The sequence below is a fragment of the Tachypleus tridentatus genome, chromosome 13, assembly GCF_004210375.1.
Source record: "Tachypleus tridentatus isolate NWPU-2018 chromosome 13, ASM421037v1, whole genome shotgun sequence".
NCBI classification, from domain to species: domain Eukaryota; kingdom Metazoa; phylum Arthropoda; class Merostomata; order Xiphosura; family Limulidae; genus Tachypleus; species Tachypleus tridentatus.
The window spans coordinates 200532284-200554919 of NC_134837.1; the positions used below are offsets into that span (position 1 = coordinate 200532284).

Sequence of the window (22636 nt, forward strand, 5' to 3'; positions counted from 1 at the left end):
AGAGCAACAAGGCTAACTACATTGACAGTACACCAATGGACAACTCTCAACTGAATAGGATTGACCACACTCAGCAGGAAGCCACCACAGTCCACCACCTCAGTAGTTACTAACTAGTAAGTAGCAAAGTCTCCCATACACCACTGGAAGACTGAAGGAACAGTACATTGGAAAGTCCGATAACAGTCTGTACCCAACATAGTGCAATGGGTGACTGATACCCAAAAATGAAAAACAGATCAATCCTGTAACATGGATTGTTTAGGATGAATAGTAATTTCTGTCAGCTTTAATAATGTTAGCCCATGAGTGTATGGTCCAGGATGAATATCTTTATGAAGCAAAACATCATGAGGCATCCTACAAGTGATCTTGCAGAACATTCCATCTCAACAGTGGGCATATATGGCACAGAGATTTTACAGTGCAGATTTAAAAATAAGTGAACCTGGTCAAGCAATATTCAACCCTTAGTAGGATCCACTATGTGATAAAAGCTCCTCCAAAGAAAATGAAATAAAAAAGGAACAGTTACCTTCCCAGAAAGACAATGTGGAGCACCAAATAGTGATGTGAGAAAGACAACACCCCACAGAGGAAGAAACAGCTAGATAATGAAGATTATGAGCACATACTGGCACTAATAATATCCTTCAATAGATGAAGGAAATGAGCAATCAGGGACGTGGTATGGTGACAAATGTGATTGGAAGATATAAAAAAAACGACAATTTTAAAGTGAAAGGGAAGAGTAAGCCAGGTGATCAAACTGGTAATTCCAATCCACAAGAGTAAAATGGGAGAAAGATCATAGGAGAGGGAAAGATTCCAATGAATAAAGAATGAGGAGTGAGAACCATGGAAAGATTCAGTGTTTGCCATGTATCAGCAGATGGCTCTGACCAGAAAGAGGAGTCAATCAGAATTTGAATTGCGAAATATGGCAGGAAGGTAGTTAAGTGGGGAGGTTGAATTATCCTCCCGAATACCCAAAGTTCTAGGCAAAAAAGCACAATCAAGAAAGAGGACTACATGGGATCTGGGGAACAAGGTATGGTGGACATAAATAGCAAATACATCCAAACAACAACATCCATATGTCAACAGGAGAAAGCAATGGGTCATCAAGGAGAATGGTAAATAAAAATAATCACTTGTACTCATCTCAAAACCATTTATTAGTGGTAAATAAATAATAATGACTAGTACTCACCTCAAAACCATTTATTAGTGGTAAATAAAATGCAATGACTAGTGCTCACCTCCAAACTATTTATTAGCAGTAAATAAAAGGTAATTACTAATGCTTACCTCAGAACCATTTATTAGTGGTAAATAAAGAGTAATCGACAGTTCTCTCTTGGAACTAGTGATTAGTGGTAAATAAAAGGCAATCACAAGTACTCACCTTGGAACTCATATGTCATTTAAACAAAACATTGCTTATCCAAGAATACAGAAATCTACTAACATTGGCATGCAAATAAAGATTCCAAGAGAATCCAATCATGAATTAACATTACTTCCAATTAAAAGAAAATATGCTGAATAGAAACTTACTTTCAACATGAAATATAATAACTGCAGTTGAGCTGGTAGCTCATCAAAAGTGAATTTAAATTTTCCTTGTGAAGTGTGCCAAAACATGTGATCATCATCCTGTTGTGGAAGTACCGTCTGATCATTCTCATCTACAAGGGTGGCTGACGTTACATTACATTTAGCCACAGCTGGAAAAGATGATAAAACTAAAAGTTACTTTAACTGTCTTTTTAAAAATGCTTTCAAATGAAAGTTTCACTGAAAATACAACTACCACTCACTTGAAAATAGTACTTCAATATAGAGATTATTTATTAAAACCTTTCATTATGGGTTAAAAACAAGCCTGCTAAACTTTTCAATAAACATAAATCAGTCTGCCTGTTCGTAAAACTTTCACCCTCAGCACATCTCACACTTCCATGAAAATATGTTTTTAAAAACTACATTTGAAAATAATAAAATAGTCATACTATGTGTACAGTAGTATATTACCTAAATAATGGTGAGAGGAGGGGTATTACAATCCAGTTAGTGAGCAACTGTCTACATTTCCATGCCCATATCTCAAAAGTTAATAAACCAGTGTGCACAAAAACTTTACACATGATTGAGAGTCAGCATGAGATCAAATATGGTCCAGATTCTTGATCACTTTGAAGTATTTTTATATTGGGAAGATATGGAATTTTTATGCTTTTAGGTTAACAACTCCATAAAGTGTGATTGGATTTGTACCAAATTTCTCAGATACTTTAAGATCAAGACTGTTCATCACAAAACAGAAAAAGGTCCATATCATTAATCATTCTGGATCTGAGATAGATTCTCTAAGTTTAAGAAGGTGAAAGTTGATGTTATCTAATATAATGCATATAACCTCAAAAGGAAGTAGTTGGGCAACAGAATGTAATCTCTCTGATTGGTCATGTTTATAATAGAGATTATAAAAATTATTTAAAACATTAATTATTTGCTTGATACCTCTTCATGCCAGTAGATAAAACGTACCTACATCATCTTCTGTGAGAGTAACTGCTCGAGCATAGGCTGTAACCACCTGCTCTGTTGGCATTATAGCCACTGTATCCAGTTCTGCTTCACACTCCTGTACTACTGCAGTCATGATTGGTGGAAGTGAGTCCCCACCTGGACTACCTAATGATTTTTCCTCCGAGTGGGTAACTTCACTAGGCTTTAAAATCTCTAATGACACAGTTTCTTCGTTTATCTTCTGTTCTCTTTCAAACAGAGGAGAACTAATCTTTCTTGAATCACTTTTTCTGCTAGCATGCTTTGGAGAAATGCCTGTGAATCCTTCTGATACGAGGGGTTCTGACGGAATCTAACATTAAAACACATTACAGAAACAGGCTAGAAATCTTAATGTACCTTCAATATCAAATCCTCTCAGATTCAAGTTTTAAAAATTTACAACATAAACTTGAAATGTTCTATTAACTGATGATAAAACTGAATTACACTTAATAAAAAATACACTTTATTTTCATACTACTACACAAGTAGAAGAGCATTAGTAACATTTTCTCAAGTAGGTCAATCAGAAAGTAAAACATCATTCAAAAGGATGTCTACATTCCTTTATCTTAAGTAGTTTTAAACTCATAACAGTATATTTATAACTAAGTTTCATTACCCTTTGAACTGTATCTAACTACTACTTATGCTATTATAAGTTGTTACTCATTTGGGAAGCATGGAGATCATGTTACACTATCGAACTGTGTTACCTACGAGCTGCTCACACGCATGCCTTGTGAAACATTATTATTATTATTTATTTTACCTAACCCTAAACAATGTTTTCACATTTAAGTTACTTTCATAATAATTAATAAAGAATAAACATGAAAAACAAGAAATAAAACACCAAATCTTTTTTCTCACTGTTGATTACATTTAACCATGCTTTTTTATACTAATGGTAATAATGCACAAAATATGTTATGTTTAATTAAATAATACACCAAACAACATAAACTAATAACATGCATAAAGTAGATAATTTCCTCTAACTGTCATAATTATAAAATTATCCAAGTCAGTCTTTATGTTTCCCGTGGGAATGAAACCTGTACTAAGAACGAAACTGATAATTCTCCATTCACAAAACAATTCTACATGATTCAATGTAATTTGACAGATGAAAATCTTGGCTCTCTATTGATTATGAATAATTTAGAATTAAACATAAGAAAGAACTATCATAAAATCCTGAAAGAGACGTAACAGGTGGGTGTGGCAAGAGGGTTCTGATTTTCTACTTGACTGCTCTGTAACCAAACAAAATTGTTTTCTATGAGTAATTACGATTCTATAGTGAATAACTCACATTTAATTTCTTATTCTTTCAAGCTTTGGTGGATAAAATAGATAAAATGTGTCACCCTAGGTGAAATTCAAGATTTTTTTTAAATATTGCCTCATAAAATTAAGAACTTAAAACTTATTTACTATTGAAAAAATTGGTTACTAGCTAAGATTTTATACTATACTAACTAGTGTAATGTAAAAATTAGATTAATAAAAGGTAGAATGTAAGTCTCTAAAACCTCATGACAAGCACACTAAAGAATGCCAGTCATGATGGGATTAAAGTAATCTATTATATGCCAGTAATATTTGATACTTGTATATCAAATATTTCATTACAAAATACAAGAGAAACACTGAGAATTTCCTCAACAGTTAGTTACTTATATTAAAATGATGTAATGCTAACTACTAAGCACTCTTCCTTTATTGAACAGAAAATTAAGCATTACATAATTTTAGTACAAGTAACTGTTCTGGAAATTCTCAGTTTTTCTCTTGTATTATGCAAATATTTTTTTATTTATAACTGCCTAAGAAAGGAGAACCACTGATTAACCAGACTGTGTTTTTCATATCCAGATATCATTTTTTTAGTAAAGCATAAATAAAGAATAGATAAGTCTGCATATAAAGGTAAATTACCATGCACCTTATGAACATGAATTAAGGGCTTTCTGGTCTTCTCTTAAACCAATAAAAGATGCAGCTTCAGTGATGTCAAGAAAACCCACTTGTAGGGAAAAATATACATATAAAAATAGCTCATTTGGGTTGAGAAAATATTTTACGTAGAGGAGCGAACAACGCTTCGACCTTCTTCGGTCATCGTCAGGTTCACAAAGAAAGAAAGAGGTAACTGACCGGAAGCTGACCACATGTTTGAAAGGGGTTGTGTAACGGAGTGTCGAAATGTAGAGGGCATGCTTAGATGTTTGAATATATAATTTTATATTATTTATTTTATTATTTATTATATTATTTTTAATATAAGTATAAAGGTGTTCCTTTGTATTGGTTTACCCTAAGAACATAAAAAAAAATCACCTTCACACGTTTTCGAACACTGCAAGTCAAATAAACACAACATTACCATAGAAAACACTCAAATACTAAATAAAGAAACAAACATAAACGAATGCAAAATTAAAGAAGCCTTACTTATACAACAACTTAAGCCCAAAATAAACCAATACAAAAAACACCTTTATACCTATATTAAAAATAATATAATAAGTAATAATAATAAAATAAATAATATAAAATTATATATTCCAACATCTAAGCACGCCCTCTAAATTCCAACACTCAGTTAAACAACCCCCTTCAAACATGTGGTCAGCTATTGGTCAGTTACCTCTTTCTTTCTTTGTGAACCTGATGATGACCGAAGAAGGTCGAAACATTGTTCGCTCCTCTACGTAAAATATTTTCTCAACCCAAATGAGCTGTTTTTACATATATAAGATGCAGCTTTGACTAAACAGTGAAACAAAAGACATTTACACAACATGGAACAACTAAATAAGAACAAGCTATTAAAACATTTTGTAGCATGTGCTGTATGTGAAAAGCTGCATGCAGTGCACTGTCATATGTCAAGGTAGAACAATCCTAGTGATTATTAAGGATCTTTTCAAATAATTCACATAAAACTATAATGGGAACTTCTCAGGAATAAATTAGCATTTTTATAAAGAGATGCTATCACTTATTGTTCCTCATTTACCACAAAATTATACAATGGACCATCTGAGCCCCAGAGTTGAACACTAAGTCTGGGAACTTAGTGTCAACCCACCAGGAGGAACCCATAACTGATCTTTCACACTACAGCTCTAACACATTTTTTTTTATTTCTTGTAGAAATATGTTTAAAATTCAATGTTCCAAACGGATTTTTGATAAGTACCTCTGTGTGTTTTTGATAAAACGGCAGTTGCCCTGTAAACACACAACATACAATTTCATATTTCTCTTCTTTTGAGAATTCTTGAGTTCTCCTTTAAAGTATATGCAGAATCAATTATATTACACTTTAGTTTTATAAAAGTTTAGAGAAGTTGTTCACTGGTAATTTGACTTCAGAAGAAATGTACTGTAGTTTATTACTGATTTATGTACATAGAAAGGAAACTAGAAGTGAAACTTAATACTTTACAACATCAGCATAAAAACAATATTATAAACAACTTACAGTTCAGTGTAAAAAAAAGTTTAACCTGGTTAACTTAAAGCTTGCCCTAGATTAGAAATCAGCAGGTGTTCCACCCATAAATATAATCAGTAGCTCTACTTAATGTACAAAAATTATCAGAAACCTCACATTTACATACAGAGAACACTCTGTAGCACTGCAAGAAACTACTGGTTTATCTTTTTTGTTCCATACAAGCACTTAACCACCTGCTGGACAAGCCTATGTACTCCTTGGCACAAATGGGGACATTTAAATTTATACGTAAATTAATTTTCAGTTCAGTTTCAAAAAGTTATCATTCATAGTATGAAACAAAACTAGTTAGAGAGTAAATCAGTCTTTTATTTTGATTTTCTGTAAATTTTTCTTTGCATAGTTGAGCTGTCGATCTACATAAAGAAACAATGGTTATATATTTCAGTTCATGGTAAGATAAAATCAGATTTAACCCAATCAGAATCATCACATCCATTAAACACAAAATATAGGTTGTTCATAAAAGTTATTTTACTGTATTAGCTTACTTTTAATGTTTATTAAAATATTTTCATACTTAAATAATCACAAGAAAGGTTTTAAAAAAATGTGTTTCAATACTGTAATATTGTTTTAATATAATATAAGAACATATAACTTTTTGGGGGGAGGTTAAAACCATTAGGCTACTTTAAGTCCATATGGAGCTGTTAAGGCCCCTGGACAAATATGTTACCAAGCACTTACATCTGACATAGTAACCTCCATAACTGGGCAGAAGTATTCTATCAAAGCCAAGGCAAGCTGATACCATATGGAACAAAGCTCACAGAAAGAACACTGGGAGTCATCTGTCTTTTCTTGACATGTATGTATACCCTGCCAAGGTGCTTTCAGCATGTTTCTCATTACTGTCATGGATTGTTGAGCCTCCTTCCCTTCTAACCCTCTGTGGGGTGACACCTCTTGTAACTCCAACTTCAGAAAAAAAAACTCACAAATCAGTAAATTAAAACATTATATAAACAACAAAAAAACTTTGATTTCTATAATGTTTTGTACTCAAAAGCAAACTTAATCTTAAATACAGAGTATATTAAATCCAGAGATGCCAACTATTTCAAATGACTGAGCATAATGATTCTAGACAGAGACCTTTATCATTTGCGGCTACTAGGCCTGACCAATGTCTCTAAGCTGTTTATTATTATATTCTTATTATAACTATTATTATTTATTACTGCTATAGATTGCTCATTTATAACTGTCTTTTGTGTATTTAATAAATAAATTTTAAAAAATTCTTTTGAAATTATGTCTTTTATTTAGTTCAGAGTAACAAACATACTGGTAAAACAACATTGAACATGCACAAACAGTATGAAGAAAAAGCCTTGTGTAAGAACTAGTTTATATCATGTTTATGACACTTATTTTAATAGCTTTGCAGCTGTTGCAGCCTTTGCTTTCATGAGAATGTCTCTGGATGGTTGGGAGTTATAACAACATTGTCCATTTGACGAAATACACATCTCGTGTGTTATAATACTGCTCAAAACTGAGGTGCTCAAGTTTGGTCTGAACTTGCTTTTGTTTTTAGTCACTAAACTAAATATCCTTTCACTGTCAGCATTAGAATGGAAGATTGTAAGAATTCAAAGCATATCCCCACACAGAATGTCATACTTCTGGTTGCCATTTCCATCCTTAACTGTAGACTGCCGAACCCAAAACTTGTCAACATTCAACTGAAGAAGAGTTTCGGAGAAAGTATCAATTTGATAGTTCAAATAGTGCCCTTCCAACTTGTCAATAGTGTTGTGCTCATATGTATTGGCAAGGACAAGATACCTGTCTGTGAAGAAGCATAAAGATAAATCTTTGCCGACTTTCAGTTTTGGATCAGCAACCTCTGCGTGAAGCAGAAGTTCATCACTTACAGGGAAATGTTTCATCATGTAATTTGTAGCTGCAATATAGTATTTCTTGACACTGGTGTAGAAGCTGATCAGGTCCAGGTCCTTTTCCTTGGCAGCATTTCCAATAGAAACTGCCTCATCAGATTTGTGTAAAAATTCATTGTTGTAGTCAAATTCAGCGATGTTGCCTTCAAGATATTCTGGCTTGATGTATCTGACAAGTATATTTTTAACTTGTGTAATCAGAGTTCTATGCACAATGTGTATGCAAGGATCTTCTCTTTGCAATATCAAATTGGCTTGCTCAAATAGAGGAATTGCAGACTGAAGAAAAAGAGAAAATAACAAGTTCATTTTGTTGTCCAAGAAAACTGTTAACTTATCTAACTTGCTCTATGCATAACTTTTCTTGGTTACTTCCTTGCCAGCTTTCGTTTTCTTCTCTTTTTTCCATTGATTGTCTCTTCTTTAGTTCAAGGTCAGACTGCCTAAACATATATTGAGTTATATCAAATGTTTCTTTGTCTGCTTTTGGAGACTGTTGTCTTGTGTCCCTGTGTGGCTGAGAGTATGCCTTGACTGTGTCCCTGTGTGGCTAGGAGAGTGTCTTGACTGTGTCCCTGTGTGGCTGAGAGGATATCCTAACTGTTAAAAGTCTTGCTGCCTGACTGAGCTGCACATTTAGATCCTTTTGAATCTAGTTTTTCCTTTTCACAGTGAAAATACGTCTTCAATGGCTTCCACATATCCAATATTCTGTTGAGGCACACCCCAATTGATAGCCATCTTGTGTTAACAAGTTGTAGAAATTTTCCTGTTTCTTTGTCATACAGTCCTTAAAAACTCTTTTAAATGTTGTTTTCTGCAAGCACTTTTGTCCAGAAAATAGTAAATATCTATCAATATATCAGAAACTTGGCAGGGCAGTTCTCTGGAAGCTTTCTGGGCAGCAATATTCATAAAGTGACAGGCACAGCCCATGAAGTAAATGCTACGCTGTCGTCTTGAGATGTGTCCCATCACACCTTTACCTATACCAGACAAAACTGAGGCATTGTCTGAAAAAAAACTAAGACAGTTTTCTCATGGAATTTTCCTCTTTGTCAGTTTGTGGTCACAGAAAAATCGATGTGACAAACTGTACAAAACACACGACTGTCACTGACTTTTGATGCAATAACCGGATATTTTGCACTATACTCTTTCCTAAATTTTTGATTCACAGTTTTAGTCCTTTTAAATTTGCAAGAAACAAAACAATCTGGTGAACGAGGCCTACTTTTTTCTATCTTGTGAATGACTGCATTGGTGTTTCTATGCCGCTTAGAAAACGAGAAATACCAATCTATGTGAGCGCTGATTGGCTGACAAGTATTGATGACGTAACTATGGATTCCCCCACGTACCCAGTATGGAAAAGCACCGCACTCAAACTATTGGTAGACGTCAGAGATACAAATATTTTTTATTATTTCAAGCACAAACATGATTATTGCAAGTAACCATTTGGACTATGTCTTTTATTTATTACCAAAATGTATTTGTATCTCACTAAAAATTTTCTTTTCACCCCTCTCAAGCCCTGGGGGAACAACTTATCACTTTATTGTATAGGCTTATATAATATATAATAATTTGGAAGTTGCAACAAGTTGTAATATTTGTCTGTATGAGTGTATAGTCGTAATTTATACACCAAAATCATAATGATTACGCTCAAATTGTAATGGTTGGTATCTCTGTAAATCTACAACAGAACTTGAAGATAGCAAGTGTTACTACAGTACATGAAGTTAACAACTAATGTTACTACAGTACTTTAAACTAACAGCTAGTGTTACTACAGTACTTTAAACTAAAAGCTAGTGTTACTACAGTACATGAAGTTAACAACTAATGTTACTACAGTACTTTAAACTAACATCTAGTGTTACAACAGTACTTTATGCTAACAACTAGTGTTACAACAGTACTTTATGCTAACAACTAGTGTTACAACAATACTTTAAGCTAACAACTAGTGTTACAATAGTACTTTAAGCTAACAACTAGTGTTACAACAGTACTTTAAGCTAACAACTAGTGTTACAACAGCACTTAAAGATAACGTATTCTTTGTGACAATTAAAAACACAAAACTACAATACCCTTGCTGTTTGAAAAATTACCTGTTTAATGAATACATCTAACATGAGAATAAAGCAATTAACATTAATATCCATATCAGAACTGCCCTCTGCAGGCTGTTGTGGGCAACTAATCTCTGTCTTGTGACCACATACTCCATCATAGTCAGGCCACAATATATTCCCCTGAGTAACAACCTTTTCCGAATTAGCTTTCCCTAATTCTGTCCCTTTAAAAGACTCGATGCCTGATGAAAATAAGCAGAGCAAGAAGTTCAAAGGAAAAGGTACTTCAAGCATAGTCAAAACCTACAAGAATAAAAAACATACAAGTTCTTGGAGCCCTTTTTTATAACAAAATCTTACTTCAAGTAACCTTAAAAGCAGAGAAATAGTATAAATTTCTTCAGCTTTGGCATTATGTGTGTTTTCTCAAATACTAGTTCTTATCACAAAAACCTTAAAATATTTGACTTTCAAGTTATTATCTTCCAAATAATATACAAACAAGGTAAATAAAAACTGTAAATTTAAAAATTCACAAGCAGAGATTGTTAAAAAAGTAAGGGACATGGCTTGAGACATGGTAGGTATTATTTATTCAAACTACAAATCTTTATTTTGGCTCTATGCTGTTACCTAGAATTACATTTGGTTGAGTGAAAATAGGAATTTATAGATTGAGTAAATAACATCTATAATATCTATAGCATTATTTTCTAACTTTTTTTACAATCCTTCTTGGTAAGTTTTTAAATTACAAGCTTTTTATTAATCTTGTTTGCTGTTTTTTTGTGCTCAACTTTGGACAAAAGATTATTTCATATGAAAGTTAACTTTATGCACTGTAATGATAATAAACATGGCTAGTAGCTAGCTGACATAGTTCATGATGATTTACTGTAGCTAATGACTAGTTGATCAAATTAATTCAAGATGTAAAATGTTAAGCTGCAGGTGAAGATTATCATGGAGATTTATTTGGGAATACAGTAAAAATTTATAGTTTCTGTCCGATTAAATTCTCCATTTATAATGCACGGCAACTGGGAAATATTTGCCTAAACTACAACACAATCTCCACTAATCAAGTATAGTTTTACCATTACACAAGCATTATTTTAAATAAAACAGGTATGTCCTAAACATCAATTTATATAAACATTCAAGTCTCTTAAAATCATTATTTTATGAATTTGTCTAATAAAATTTAATACTATGTGTAATGATTTTTTTCTACTCCTTCACTTCATACATATTATAAATGATTAACTCCCTTAAGACACCAACTGTATGGTGTACAAAGCATTGCATATCTACGTTACAGTCATCTAATGTTCATCCATTACTGGATAATTCTTGTTTTACCCTATATGTAAGTTTTTTAAAGGACAAAAATATATGTACAAAAGCTAATTTCAATGTGCACTTATAACATCGTTTACATTAGTATCATGATGCTTTTAATCTTATGTAAAATACAGAAGAAACAAATCGACTTTTAAACACCCCTATAACCTTCACACTATGTTTGTTTAATATTACACAAAAGATTTAGGTGCAACATACCAAACTGTTTGTGCTGTAGTGTGGCAAGAGAAACAGCATTTGTGAACAGATTTTTTTTCCCTGTAAGATTAACATACATGTTTTTTTTTGTGCATTTTTCTATGTGTACAACCTTAATAGTCAATATTAAAGGTTTCAAAGTGTTGCTTGAACTAAACCTTTACTATTTAAGATGTTTTTTACCAGAATGTCCTATTACGATTTTGTGAAACTACCATGGTTCATGATATTTAAGGAACAGTAAAAAAGCAAAAAATCACAATTGTAAAAAAGCAATACAAAAACATGTTGACAGACAGAAGTTTACATTTTCCTTACTCAAAAGTGTATTTCAACTAAATATGCACCTTTCTATACAGAATTCCTTCATGCATCTGCCTATGAGATTTGCATGAAACTAGTCTAGAGCTAATTCCCACTCAAAGATCCCATGTTTAAACTGGTTAATGATCAGTTGAACATAGCAGTTGTTTTAATATTTTTTTAGTGAACTTGACAATTTGACAACTTTTGTTAGATTACTCCAAGTCACCTTTTAACATGTTTTTTTGTTTCCTAAGACATCAACTTTTTAAATCCACATTAATAGTTGTTGAGAGATACCTTGATATATCTTTAAATAACCTTTATTTATCTTGTCATAAGTGCTATCATCTTAACACTGAGTATCTCCATACTTAAACAAAATATGCCAAAAGTTATTCTTCCCATATTAGCAAGGAACTACTATAAGGGTAACCACTGTTAAACTACCAGAAAAAATAAGTATTTCTAACAAGCTCTACTTACACAGAGGAGCAGACTTTAGGAGGCACTATTCACACATGGATGTAACCACAGCTGTATAATACTAACCTGTAAAACTGCTGTGTAATACTACTCTGTAACCACAGATATCTAATAATAACCTGTAACCACTGTTGCATGATAGTAACATGCAACCACTGCTGTGTAATACTACCCCGTAACCACTGCTGTGTAATACTACCCCGTAACCACTGCTGTGTAATACTACCCCGTAACCACTGATGTGTAATACTACCCCGTAACCACTGCTGTGTAATACTACCCCGTAACCACTGATGTGTAATACTACCCCGTAACCACTGATGTGTAATACTACCCCGTAACCACTGATGTGTAATACTACCCCGTAACCACTGATGTGTAATACTACCCCGTAACCACTGATGTGTAATACTAACCTGTAACCACTGATGTGTAATACTACCCCGTAACCACTGCTGTGTAATACTAACCTGTAACCACTGCTGTGTAATACTAACCTGTAACCACTGATGTGTAATACTAACCTGTAACCACTGATGTGTAATACTAACCTGTAACCACTGATGTGTAATACTAACCTGTAACCAGTGTAATGCCTGTTCCTGTACAAGAGGTGAATCACTTTCAAATCTTATACTCAAAAACTTGTACATCTGGGTTGTGTTAAGACCAAGAGGGCTGAGGTCTGGATCTAAGACTTTGCTAAAGTAAAGAAAAAGACAATGCTCATTAGTAATATTATTCAAAATATTAATAAACATATACAAGATAAGACTGAAGACAAGTACACAGGGTAGCCTTGAATTATATAAGATACTTGATGTTCAGTCCATTACAGTAACAATATCTATTAGGTTGAGGAATAATTCGTGAGCGTTTTTAAATAATTTCATTCAAGCATTACATGCAAGACTATACAATACTTCAATGCATGAACACATTACACCCAAAACATTTATTATGATACTTTATTTCATGTAATACCTAGGTATATAGTATGCATTGTTGAAACGAAATTACAAGAAATTAAATGTGAAAAGCAGATGGTGTCGAAAATGCTCGATTTTGTCCACTTGACATTCCATTTATGAGCTGAAAATGAAAGCAAAAATTAAAGACATATGAAAATCAAACACACCATCTGTTAGAGCAAAAAATTATCTACCAAATGACATGAAATATTTTGCGAAAGCGTTTCATTTATGAATATATTTTGTTAACTTGAAATAACGCTCACGAATTATTCCTCAACCCAATACAATATTATCCGTACCTAGAAGGATAGCATATCTTCATTAAAAAATGACATAGCCTGTGGCAATACATAACAAAATACACAATCCTTCTAGGTGTAAAATGGTTTTATCATTCAATGATAGAAGAAGACGTAAAAAGGTGTAAACCATAATGCTACATAACATATAATATATATTTATAATATTGTGTTATGAAAGGAAATGTTTTTGCCATGATTAGCACTGCTGTAAAAAACTGCTCACATAACCGATGGTAACATTGGTGTTACAGTTAGTAGTTTGTTTGTTTTTTAATTTTGTGAAAAGCTACATGACAGGATATCTGTGTCAGTCGTCCCTAACTTAGCAGTGTAAGACAAGAGGGAATGCAGCTAGTCATCACCATCCAATGTCTACTCTTGAGCTACTCTTTAACCAACAAATAGTGGGATTGACCATCAAATTATAATGCCTTCAAAGCTGAAAGGGCTAGCATTTTTGGTGCAACGAGGATTCAAACCCACGACCCTTGATTACGAGTCAAGAGCCTTAACCACCTGGTCATGCCATAGAATTATTGTTTTAACTTCTCAGTTCTCTTCATCATCAATCTTTTTATTAAACACACTTGTTCACTCTGATGGCTGCTAATACAAATTATAATTAAAAGCAACCTTATAGCTTATATATAAACCCTCAATATATTATCATCCCACTACATTACTAAAACTTGCGATACACTAACAGTTAGTAACTCAGGTGATTCAGTCAAGAAAACAAACAAAAGGTTAGCTAACAAACCTTACAGTTAAAAACATTATACAATAATAAACAATGATCCCCTAGTGATTACACCAACCAAAACATTATATTCTACATATGAACATTTAGTGACCATCCAACAAAAACAATAATAAACTAAACCAAGTAGTTTATACAACAACACTGTTTAGTGTATAAGCTAAGTGATAAACTAATCAAAGCTGTTTATAAAACATCATTGTTTACAGCACATAAACCAAGTGATAAACTAAACAAAGTAATTTATACAACTCCACTGTTTAGTGTATAAACCAAGTGATAAACTACACCAAGCGGTTTATACAACACCACTGTTTAGTGTATAAACGAACTGATAAACTAAGCCAAGCAGTATATACAACACCACTGTTTAGTGTATAAACCAAGTAATAAACAAAACTACCATTTTATACAACACCACTGTTTACAGTGTATAAACCAAGTGATAAACTAAAACAAGCAGTATATACAACACCACTGTTTACAGTGTATAAACCAGTTTATAGAACATCACTGTTTACATTGTATAAACCAAAAAATAAACAAAACCACCAGTTTATAACAACACCACTGTTTACAGTGTGTAAACCAATTGATAAACTAAACAAAGTAGTTTATACAACACCACTGTTTAGTGTATAAACTAAACCAAGCAGTTTATAGAACACCACTGTTTAATGTATGAACTAAACCAAGCAGTTTATAGAATACCACTGTTTACATTGTATAAACCAAAAAATAAACAAAACCACCAGTTTATAACAACACCACTGTTTACAGTGTGTAAACCAATTGATAAACTAAACAAAGTAGTTTATACAACACCACTGTTTAGTGTATAAACTAAACCAAGCAGTTTATAGAACACCACTGTTTAATGTATGAACTAAACCAAGCAGTTTATAGAATACCACTGTTTACAATATATAAACCAAGTGATAAACAAAACCACCAGTTTATAACAACACCACTGTTTACAGTGTGTAAACCAATTGATAAACTAAACAAAGCAGTTTATAGAACACCACTGTTTAATGTATGAACTAAACCAAGCAGTTTATAGAATACCACTGTTTACAATATATAAACCAAGTGATAAACTAAACTACCAGTTTATACAACACCACTGTTTACAGTGCCTGAACCAAGTGATAAACTAAACCAAGCAGTTTATATAACATCAACAACATCTGTTCCAGTTTGCAAACCAAACAGGTTATATAACATCAACAACAGTTGTTCCAATGTATAAACCAAACAGTTTATATAACACCAACTACATCTGCTCCAGTGTATGAACCAAACAGTTTATACATCAACTACATTCATTCCAGTGTATAAAACAAACAGTTTCTACAACATCAACTACAGCTGTTCCAGTGTATAAAACAAACAGTTTCTACAACATCAACTACAGCTGTTCCAGTGTATAAACCAAACAGTTTATATAACATCAACTATAGCTGTTCCAGTGTATAAACCAAACAGTTTACACAACATCAAATACAGCTGTTCCAGTGTATAAACCAAACAGTTTATATAACATCAACTATAGCTGTTCCAGTGTATAAACCAAACAGTTTACACAACATCAAATACAGCTGCTCCACTTTTGTTCTAGTGATTAGAGAAAGATAATCAGCAGCAACAGCAACTAATCCAATCATTTGGAAACTGTGCTAAGGATGTCTTATCATGTCTCAAACACTACACCACTTGATCAGTATGTTAACTGATACAGGTTAACTGGTACAAACACTACACCACTTGATCAATATGTTAACTGATACAAATACTATACCACTTGATGAACATGTTAACGGTACAAACACTACACCACTTGATCAATATGTTAACTGATACAAATACTATACCATTTGATGAACATGTTAACTGGTACAAACACTACACCACTTGATCAATATGTTAACTGATACAAATACTATACCACTTGATGAACATGTTAACTGGTACAAAGACTACACCACTTGATCAATATGTTAACTGATACAAATACTATACCACTTGATGAACATGTTAACTGGTACAAACACTACAACACTTGATCAACATGTTGACTGGTACAAACACTACAACACTTGATCAACATGCTACCTGGTACTAACATTACAATACTCAATATGCATGCTAACTGGTACAAACACTATACCAACTGATAGAGAAGCTAACCAATACATATTTCCAATCCCCCACCCCAATTATTAATTATTGTATAATTCACCCATACTTTTTTATTTCACACTACCTGAGGAGTATTTTCATTTCAGACAGTTCTTCCTCTGACATTTCACTGCGAAATGCTTCCATCCAGTACGGCATGATGTAATTCCAAACCTGTCAGGTGAACACGGAAAGTTTACAAAGGCAAGTCAAACCATGATGAACAAAAAACTACAAAAAAATAGTATAATACTGAAACTTTATTTTTGTTTAATGTACCAAGAGAAATAAAATCATGAAGTTATTACTTTCTTATTTTAATGTAGAATATTATTAATTAATTAATTACACTTCTTACAAGTAAAAGAACACAATATCACGTGTAACAACTAATAACAAACTACAATAAGTGGAACAGACTATTGGAAAACTTAAAATTGAAGAAACTAGCACATTTCTTCAACCATTTCTGTCTCATATACATTAGTAGGTTTTGTAATTTCAAATCCTCCAGAAGTGTATCAACAGTACATGTATAACTTTGAAGGAAATGTCAGATTGTGTAATAAAAAGTTTCATTCAAAACATCAAATTAAGTTTAAAAAAAACTTATCTTACTAGTGCTTATGAACAAGAGAAAAGTACTTCAATTAGTCTTTTGAAGAAATAACAAATAAGTGAGTCTGTAATAGACAACGACAACTTCATCGCTTTTAAAACAGAATATTATAATTCATAAAACAACATTAAGTTCTGTCAGAAGCATCTATAAGATATAAAACTATACCTCTAGAGCAATGATATAAAAAGGTACCTTAACTTTTGTCAGAAGTATCTTTCAGATGCAAAAACTATACCTCTTGAATAATGACATAAAAAGATACCTTAACTTTTACCAGAAATATCTTTTAGATACAAAAACTATACCTCTAGAGTAATGATTTAAACAGGTACCTTAACTTTTGTCAAAAGTATCTATAAGATATAAAAAACTTTACCTCCAGAGTAATAATATCATAAGGTACCAAACAAAGCAGCCTCTTAAATCCTTCTTTAATACAGTTCATCTGAGATGGCCATTTCTCCCTAAAGTAATAGAATTAAACATTTTTAAGCTGTTAATAACTCTATTTCTTCACAAAATATAAAACTAATTTTTACTTAAAAAACAGTGTAATTTCTTTCCTACCAAAACTACTTTTAAATATCAACAAGGTATAAAAGGTTTGTTTGTTTGTTTGTTTGTTTGTTTTAAATTTTGTGTAAAGCTACACAAGGGCTATCTGTGCTACCTATCTCTAATTTAGCTGTGTAAGACTAGAGGGAAAGCAGTTACTCATCACCATCCACTGCCAGCTCTTGGACTAATCTTTTACCAATGAATAGTGGGATTGACCATCACATTATAACACCCCCACAGCTGTCAGGGCAACCATGTTTGGTGTGATGTGGATTCAAACTCAGGACCCTCAGATTACAAGTCGAGTGGCTTAACCACCTGGCCATGCCAGGCCCAGAATAATGAGTAACTTTGTTAACTTTGGACAACAGTATTTATGGAATCATAAAAATTACCAGTACAGTAATCATTGAGAGAACATAAAACAACACTTTATTAAATTAGCTTTATTCATTAGTTCTGGTCTATGAAGATAGGTTGCTATGATTAGATGTTAAAATTACTTACATAATATTTTCTATGTACTGATAACCCTCCTACAATGTAGAAAATAAATGTGGAACTTATGACAAATAAATTTTAGACATCTTTAACACTAAAGATAAAGGTGTTATCCTTCTGGATAAGTGTAGTTCAAAGTGTTTGTTTTGAACTTCATGAAAAGCTACACAAGAGCTATCTGAATTAGACAGCAATAATTTAGCAGTGAAAGATTACGGGAAAAGAGATAGTTATCATCACTAACAACCAAATCTTGGGATATTCTTTTATCAAGAAATAGTGGGATTGCCCACCACAATCTAACTCCCCCACAGCTGAATCAGCAAACCTGGGAGAGGGATTCAAAATCACGACCATCAGGTTGTGAGTCAAGAGCCCTAATCACCAGGCTATGCCAGGGCCTGTAAATCAAAGTTTGTATGTCACATCTTTTTGCAGTTTTAAATTCAAAAGTTCTTTGAAGTACTTTACTACCAACACATGTCAATATGATTGGCATAAAAATTTAACTTATAATTCAAATTTGAATATTATCTACATTTTAATCTCTTAATTTCAAGAGAAAATATTTAAAGAAATTCTCAATTTTTACTCTTCCGTATCTTGTGATGTACTTGTTCAGTCTGAATTATCCATTTTAATTTTCTTTCTACCCCTGTATGATCTATTCAGTTTAGCAACAGTATTTCACACTTGTAACATAGATACTTCTTGGACATAATAATATTAATTCATAAAATACAATCTCCTCACTTTACCAAGATATAAACCATAAAATGAAACACACATTCCACCTTCTCCAACTACATCCTGTCTTTCAAAGAATGTCAGTAATTTTCTCTGACATTTGCCATTGAATTATTTATAAACCAAGTACTGAATTCTATGTAAGACTAGTTCATTCTTACGACAGTTTTTCAATTATTCAGAGTGCAGTTTCATTCTTGCTATCACCAAGATCAGATAACAAAATTATTTTTTAACCCACTTATAACAACCTACATTATACTAGTTTTAAAATACTGCACGTTTTATGCATTAATAATTTGTGTTCTAAACTGCATATTTGAAATAAATAAAAATTAAATAAATTACTACCATCAATCCTACCAAAAAGTGGGGTTAACTTTTATAAAGACTTAGAGAGCAAAAAAGTACAAAACCCTCATGTACATACTAAAGTTCTTGTTTTTTTATGCTTATTTTTTATTTATTGCTGTAATTATAATATTAAACTGGAAACTTATTCAGTATGAAAAATTAAATAAGAATAATCATGGTAGTAATTTCTCTAGATGTGCTAGTAGCTCAATCCTTTCATGATGACGAGAAACCCACTTGATGTAAATATGTATCTCAAGGCAGCTGGTATGAGTATTAAAACTTTTATTAAAATAAAGTATAGAACAATGTTTTGACCTTTTTAGGTCATCTTCAGGTTGAAACTTTGTTCTCTACTTTATTTTAATACCCATACCAGCCATCTTGAGATACAGCTCGATCCTTTGTTATACAAAGCTTCTCCACTAAGATCAGTTGTTTTCAACAAACATTTATTTCATATTATATTATTACGTCGTGGTTACAAGATAGGTCAAATGGACCAAGCCCTTATACAGTCTAAGAAGAGAGGAAATAAAATATAATTTTATTTGTAAAAAAAACTAAACATTAATTTAGGAGGTTTTAAGAGGTTATGGACACAAAATATTAAAAAAGTAAGATGAACAGAGTATTTTCAATCTTAACAAGAAAATCATTTTGCAAAAGTTTACCAAATTTTGTGAAGATGCATTTATTACAATACAAGTTAACAGTATGGTTTTATAAGCAAGTCCATGCATGGAAACTTAAATTAACCTTTTCTTGATGACAACACCAAGCCACCAAGGAAGTATAATTTTTCAACATGCCAAATTTTAACAACACTTGAATAATTATCAATAATAAAAGCTTCAAATTATAATGTTATAATAATGACGTTCAATGCAGAGTAATCTGTTTCTTTGTCACTAAATGATGGTAAAAGCCATCAGGAGAAGTTCTTTTAAAATCCTCTTCTAAATCTCTTGGTTACTAAACCATGTATTTGCTATATTGTGAACCAACCTTTAAGGAACTGAATTTCTATTATCTGCAAACACAAATTAAACATGTATGTGATACAAATTTTAGATAAGGGAAAAAACTGCAATGTCAGTAATTTCAGAGTAAGCAATAAACAGATCAGAATCAGAAAAATAATTACCAATACAAGTTGAAACTCTGTATGTCTTTTCATAATTTTTTCAAGGAAATACAAAATACCGATATAACCATTAAAATGCAACATCACAAGGTACCTTAGCAGCTCACATTAGTAAAGAACTTCAGTTCCAACGTGTCGTTCACTTATTTTTGTCTGTGTTGTTCACAGCAATGCAAAGCATATTAACTTTTTTGGCTCCTACAACAAAAAATTAAAACTATGTTTTGAGGAAATTTCTATGTTATTTTGTTTGATATACATTACTGAATATCTGGATTTAAGATGATCAATTACTGTATCATTGTTTCTATAATTCTACACCATCTTCTGACCTACATTATAAAATGAAGTACTTAATCTATTGTTATTAGTTTTGTCAACATAAGTGAAATACACACTTATACATTTATGGACTTTCTTCTGACTGGTTCAAGTTGTGTTACTTACCAATAACCTCCAACACAAGCATACTCTGCAGGATGTGGAAGCAAACAGGACACAAAAACTTCAAAGTGCGACTTGATTATTTCCATTAGCCACCCTTGAATGTACTAGAAAAAACACAAATATAACATTCCTTCAGCACAAGTCAAACTATAAAAACTACCAACTATAGAGCCACCCCTAATTTTCAGTTGTCAGAATAGAGGGAAAGCAGCAATAATTAGTGTGAATAATTTACTATTAGCCTATACTTGACTGTCACTCTCACAGCACACCTTCAAATTCATTGTCTGGACATAATGACAATTAAGCCACTCCTAGTTCCTCTCAATCAAGTGATCTCAGCAGTAAATTTGCTACTGATTTGTAAAGAAAATATTACCAGGTTCTTGCAACTGTAAAACAAAAAATGATTACACCTTTAATTGGTTATTTAGCAACACAAGACATTTCCTTTGACCTTTTACCACACTAAAAAGAAGCTGGCATGACATTATCCATTACCTACTTTGGTTAACAACTTTGAACTTTCCAGGAAATATATTTCTTATTATTTCAGAATTCATTTGGTTGTTTATTTATATTTATAAAGTTTATACAACATTTGTGTTAACTTTAGATTCTAGAAGAGACAGTAAAAAACCAGCTTCTCCTTACATCCTGAGTGGCATTTTAAAAAATCTTTTCTAACAAGGCCTAGCCTAAAAGAAAGTTAAAAATATAAAAGATAAATACAATGATGAAAAGTAAGAAAATGCTGAAGTAACTACACAAGTAGCAACCAAACAATGATAGGTATACATTGAGTATCAGAATTAACAACATCACAAATGACTTCACACATTTTTTATTTACTTCTGGTTTACATACCTCTGTTTTCAACCTCTCTAAAGCATTTCCAGAATGATCTGTAAAAGGAAATAAACAATTTAAACATCCTTTTAAATTAAATATACAATATATGAATTCCCTTCATATAAAACATGCTACTTATTTTTGTCCTTTTGAGATGTCCTTGTCAAGGATTACTCATGACAAGCTGAATCACTGAAGCTCTGTGGTAAATACTGAACCTAGTGACAGATTCAGTTTCATATTTATTTTTATATTACTGAGCTGTTTGGTAAAATACAGATCTACCAAAATTAGAAGAACAAACCACTATTAAACAGTCTTCAGTAGTAATGATACACAAAAGTAAAATATTAAAATTACCTGTTATGAGATATCAATATTATTTACTATTAAATCGAGGTTAAGACTCACCATCAGGTAAACATGCAGTATAATGGAACCACTGAAACAACACACTCAAAAGACGCCCTAGAGTCTCCTACAATAAATAAAATTACAATGTTTTAATAGTTTTGTGGCACTAAACCTTAAAGGAAACTTCACCACCTACAAAAATAGAGATTTTGAAATGTGTGCTAAATATGTCAAAATAAAAAAAAATGGGTTTTAAATTTGAAAAATGTGTTCATAAATAACTTCAGTAATACTGTTCCTTCTCAAAAGTCCACCAACCAAGTCTGGAGAGTAGTGATAACTTGATACCATGTGGTTTAATAAACTTTCTGACACATTCAAT

General features: G+C 32.2%; 1 protein-coding gene across 5 annotated transcripts in view; it reads right to left on the reverse strand.

Annotated features, from left to right (window-relative positions):
- unc79 (UNC-79 domain-containing protein) overlaps positions 1-22636 on the reverse strand; it is a 152653-nt gene that overhangs the window by 111294 nt on the left and 18723 nt on the right. For all 5 annotated transcript variants that reach the window (XM_076483502.1, XM_076483501.1, XM_076483500.1 and 2 more), the window contains exons 13-22: positions 22312-22378; positions 21916-21953; positions 21049-21152; positions 17671-17758; positions 16758-16846; positions 13034-13157; positions 10140-10406; positions 6800-7030; positions 2554-2887; positions 1561-1730 (exon numbers count right to left, since the gene is read on the reverse strand). In XM_076483502.1, the coding sequence (XP_076339617.1) occupies positions 1561-1730; positions 2554-2887; positions 6800-7030; positions 10140-10406; positions 13034-13157; positions 16758-16846; positions 17671-17758; positions 21049-21152; positions 21916-21953; positions 22312-22378 (1512 nt within the window). The remainder of the gene's footprint in view (positions 1-1560; positions 1731-2553; positions 2888-6799; positions 7031-10139; positions 10407-13033; positions 13158-16757; positions 16847-17670; positions 17759-21048; positions 21153-21915; positions 21954-22311; positions 22379-22636) is intronic.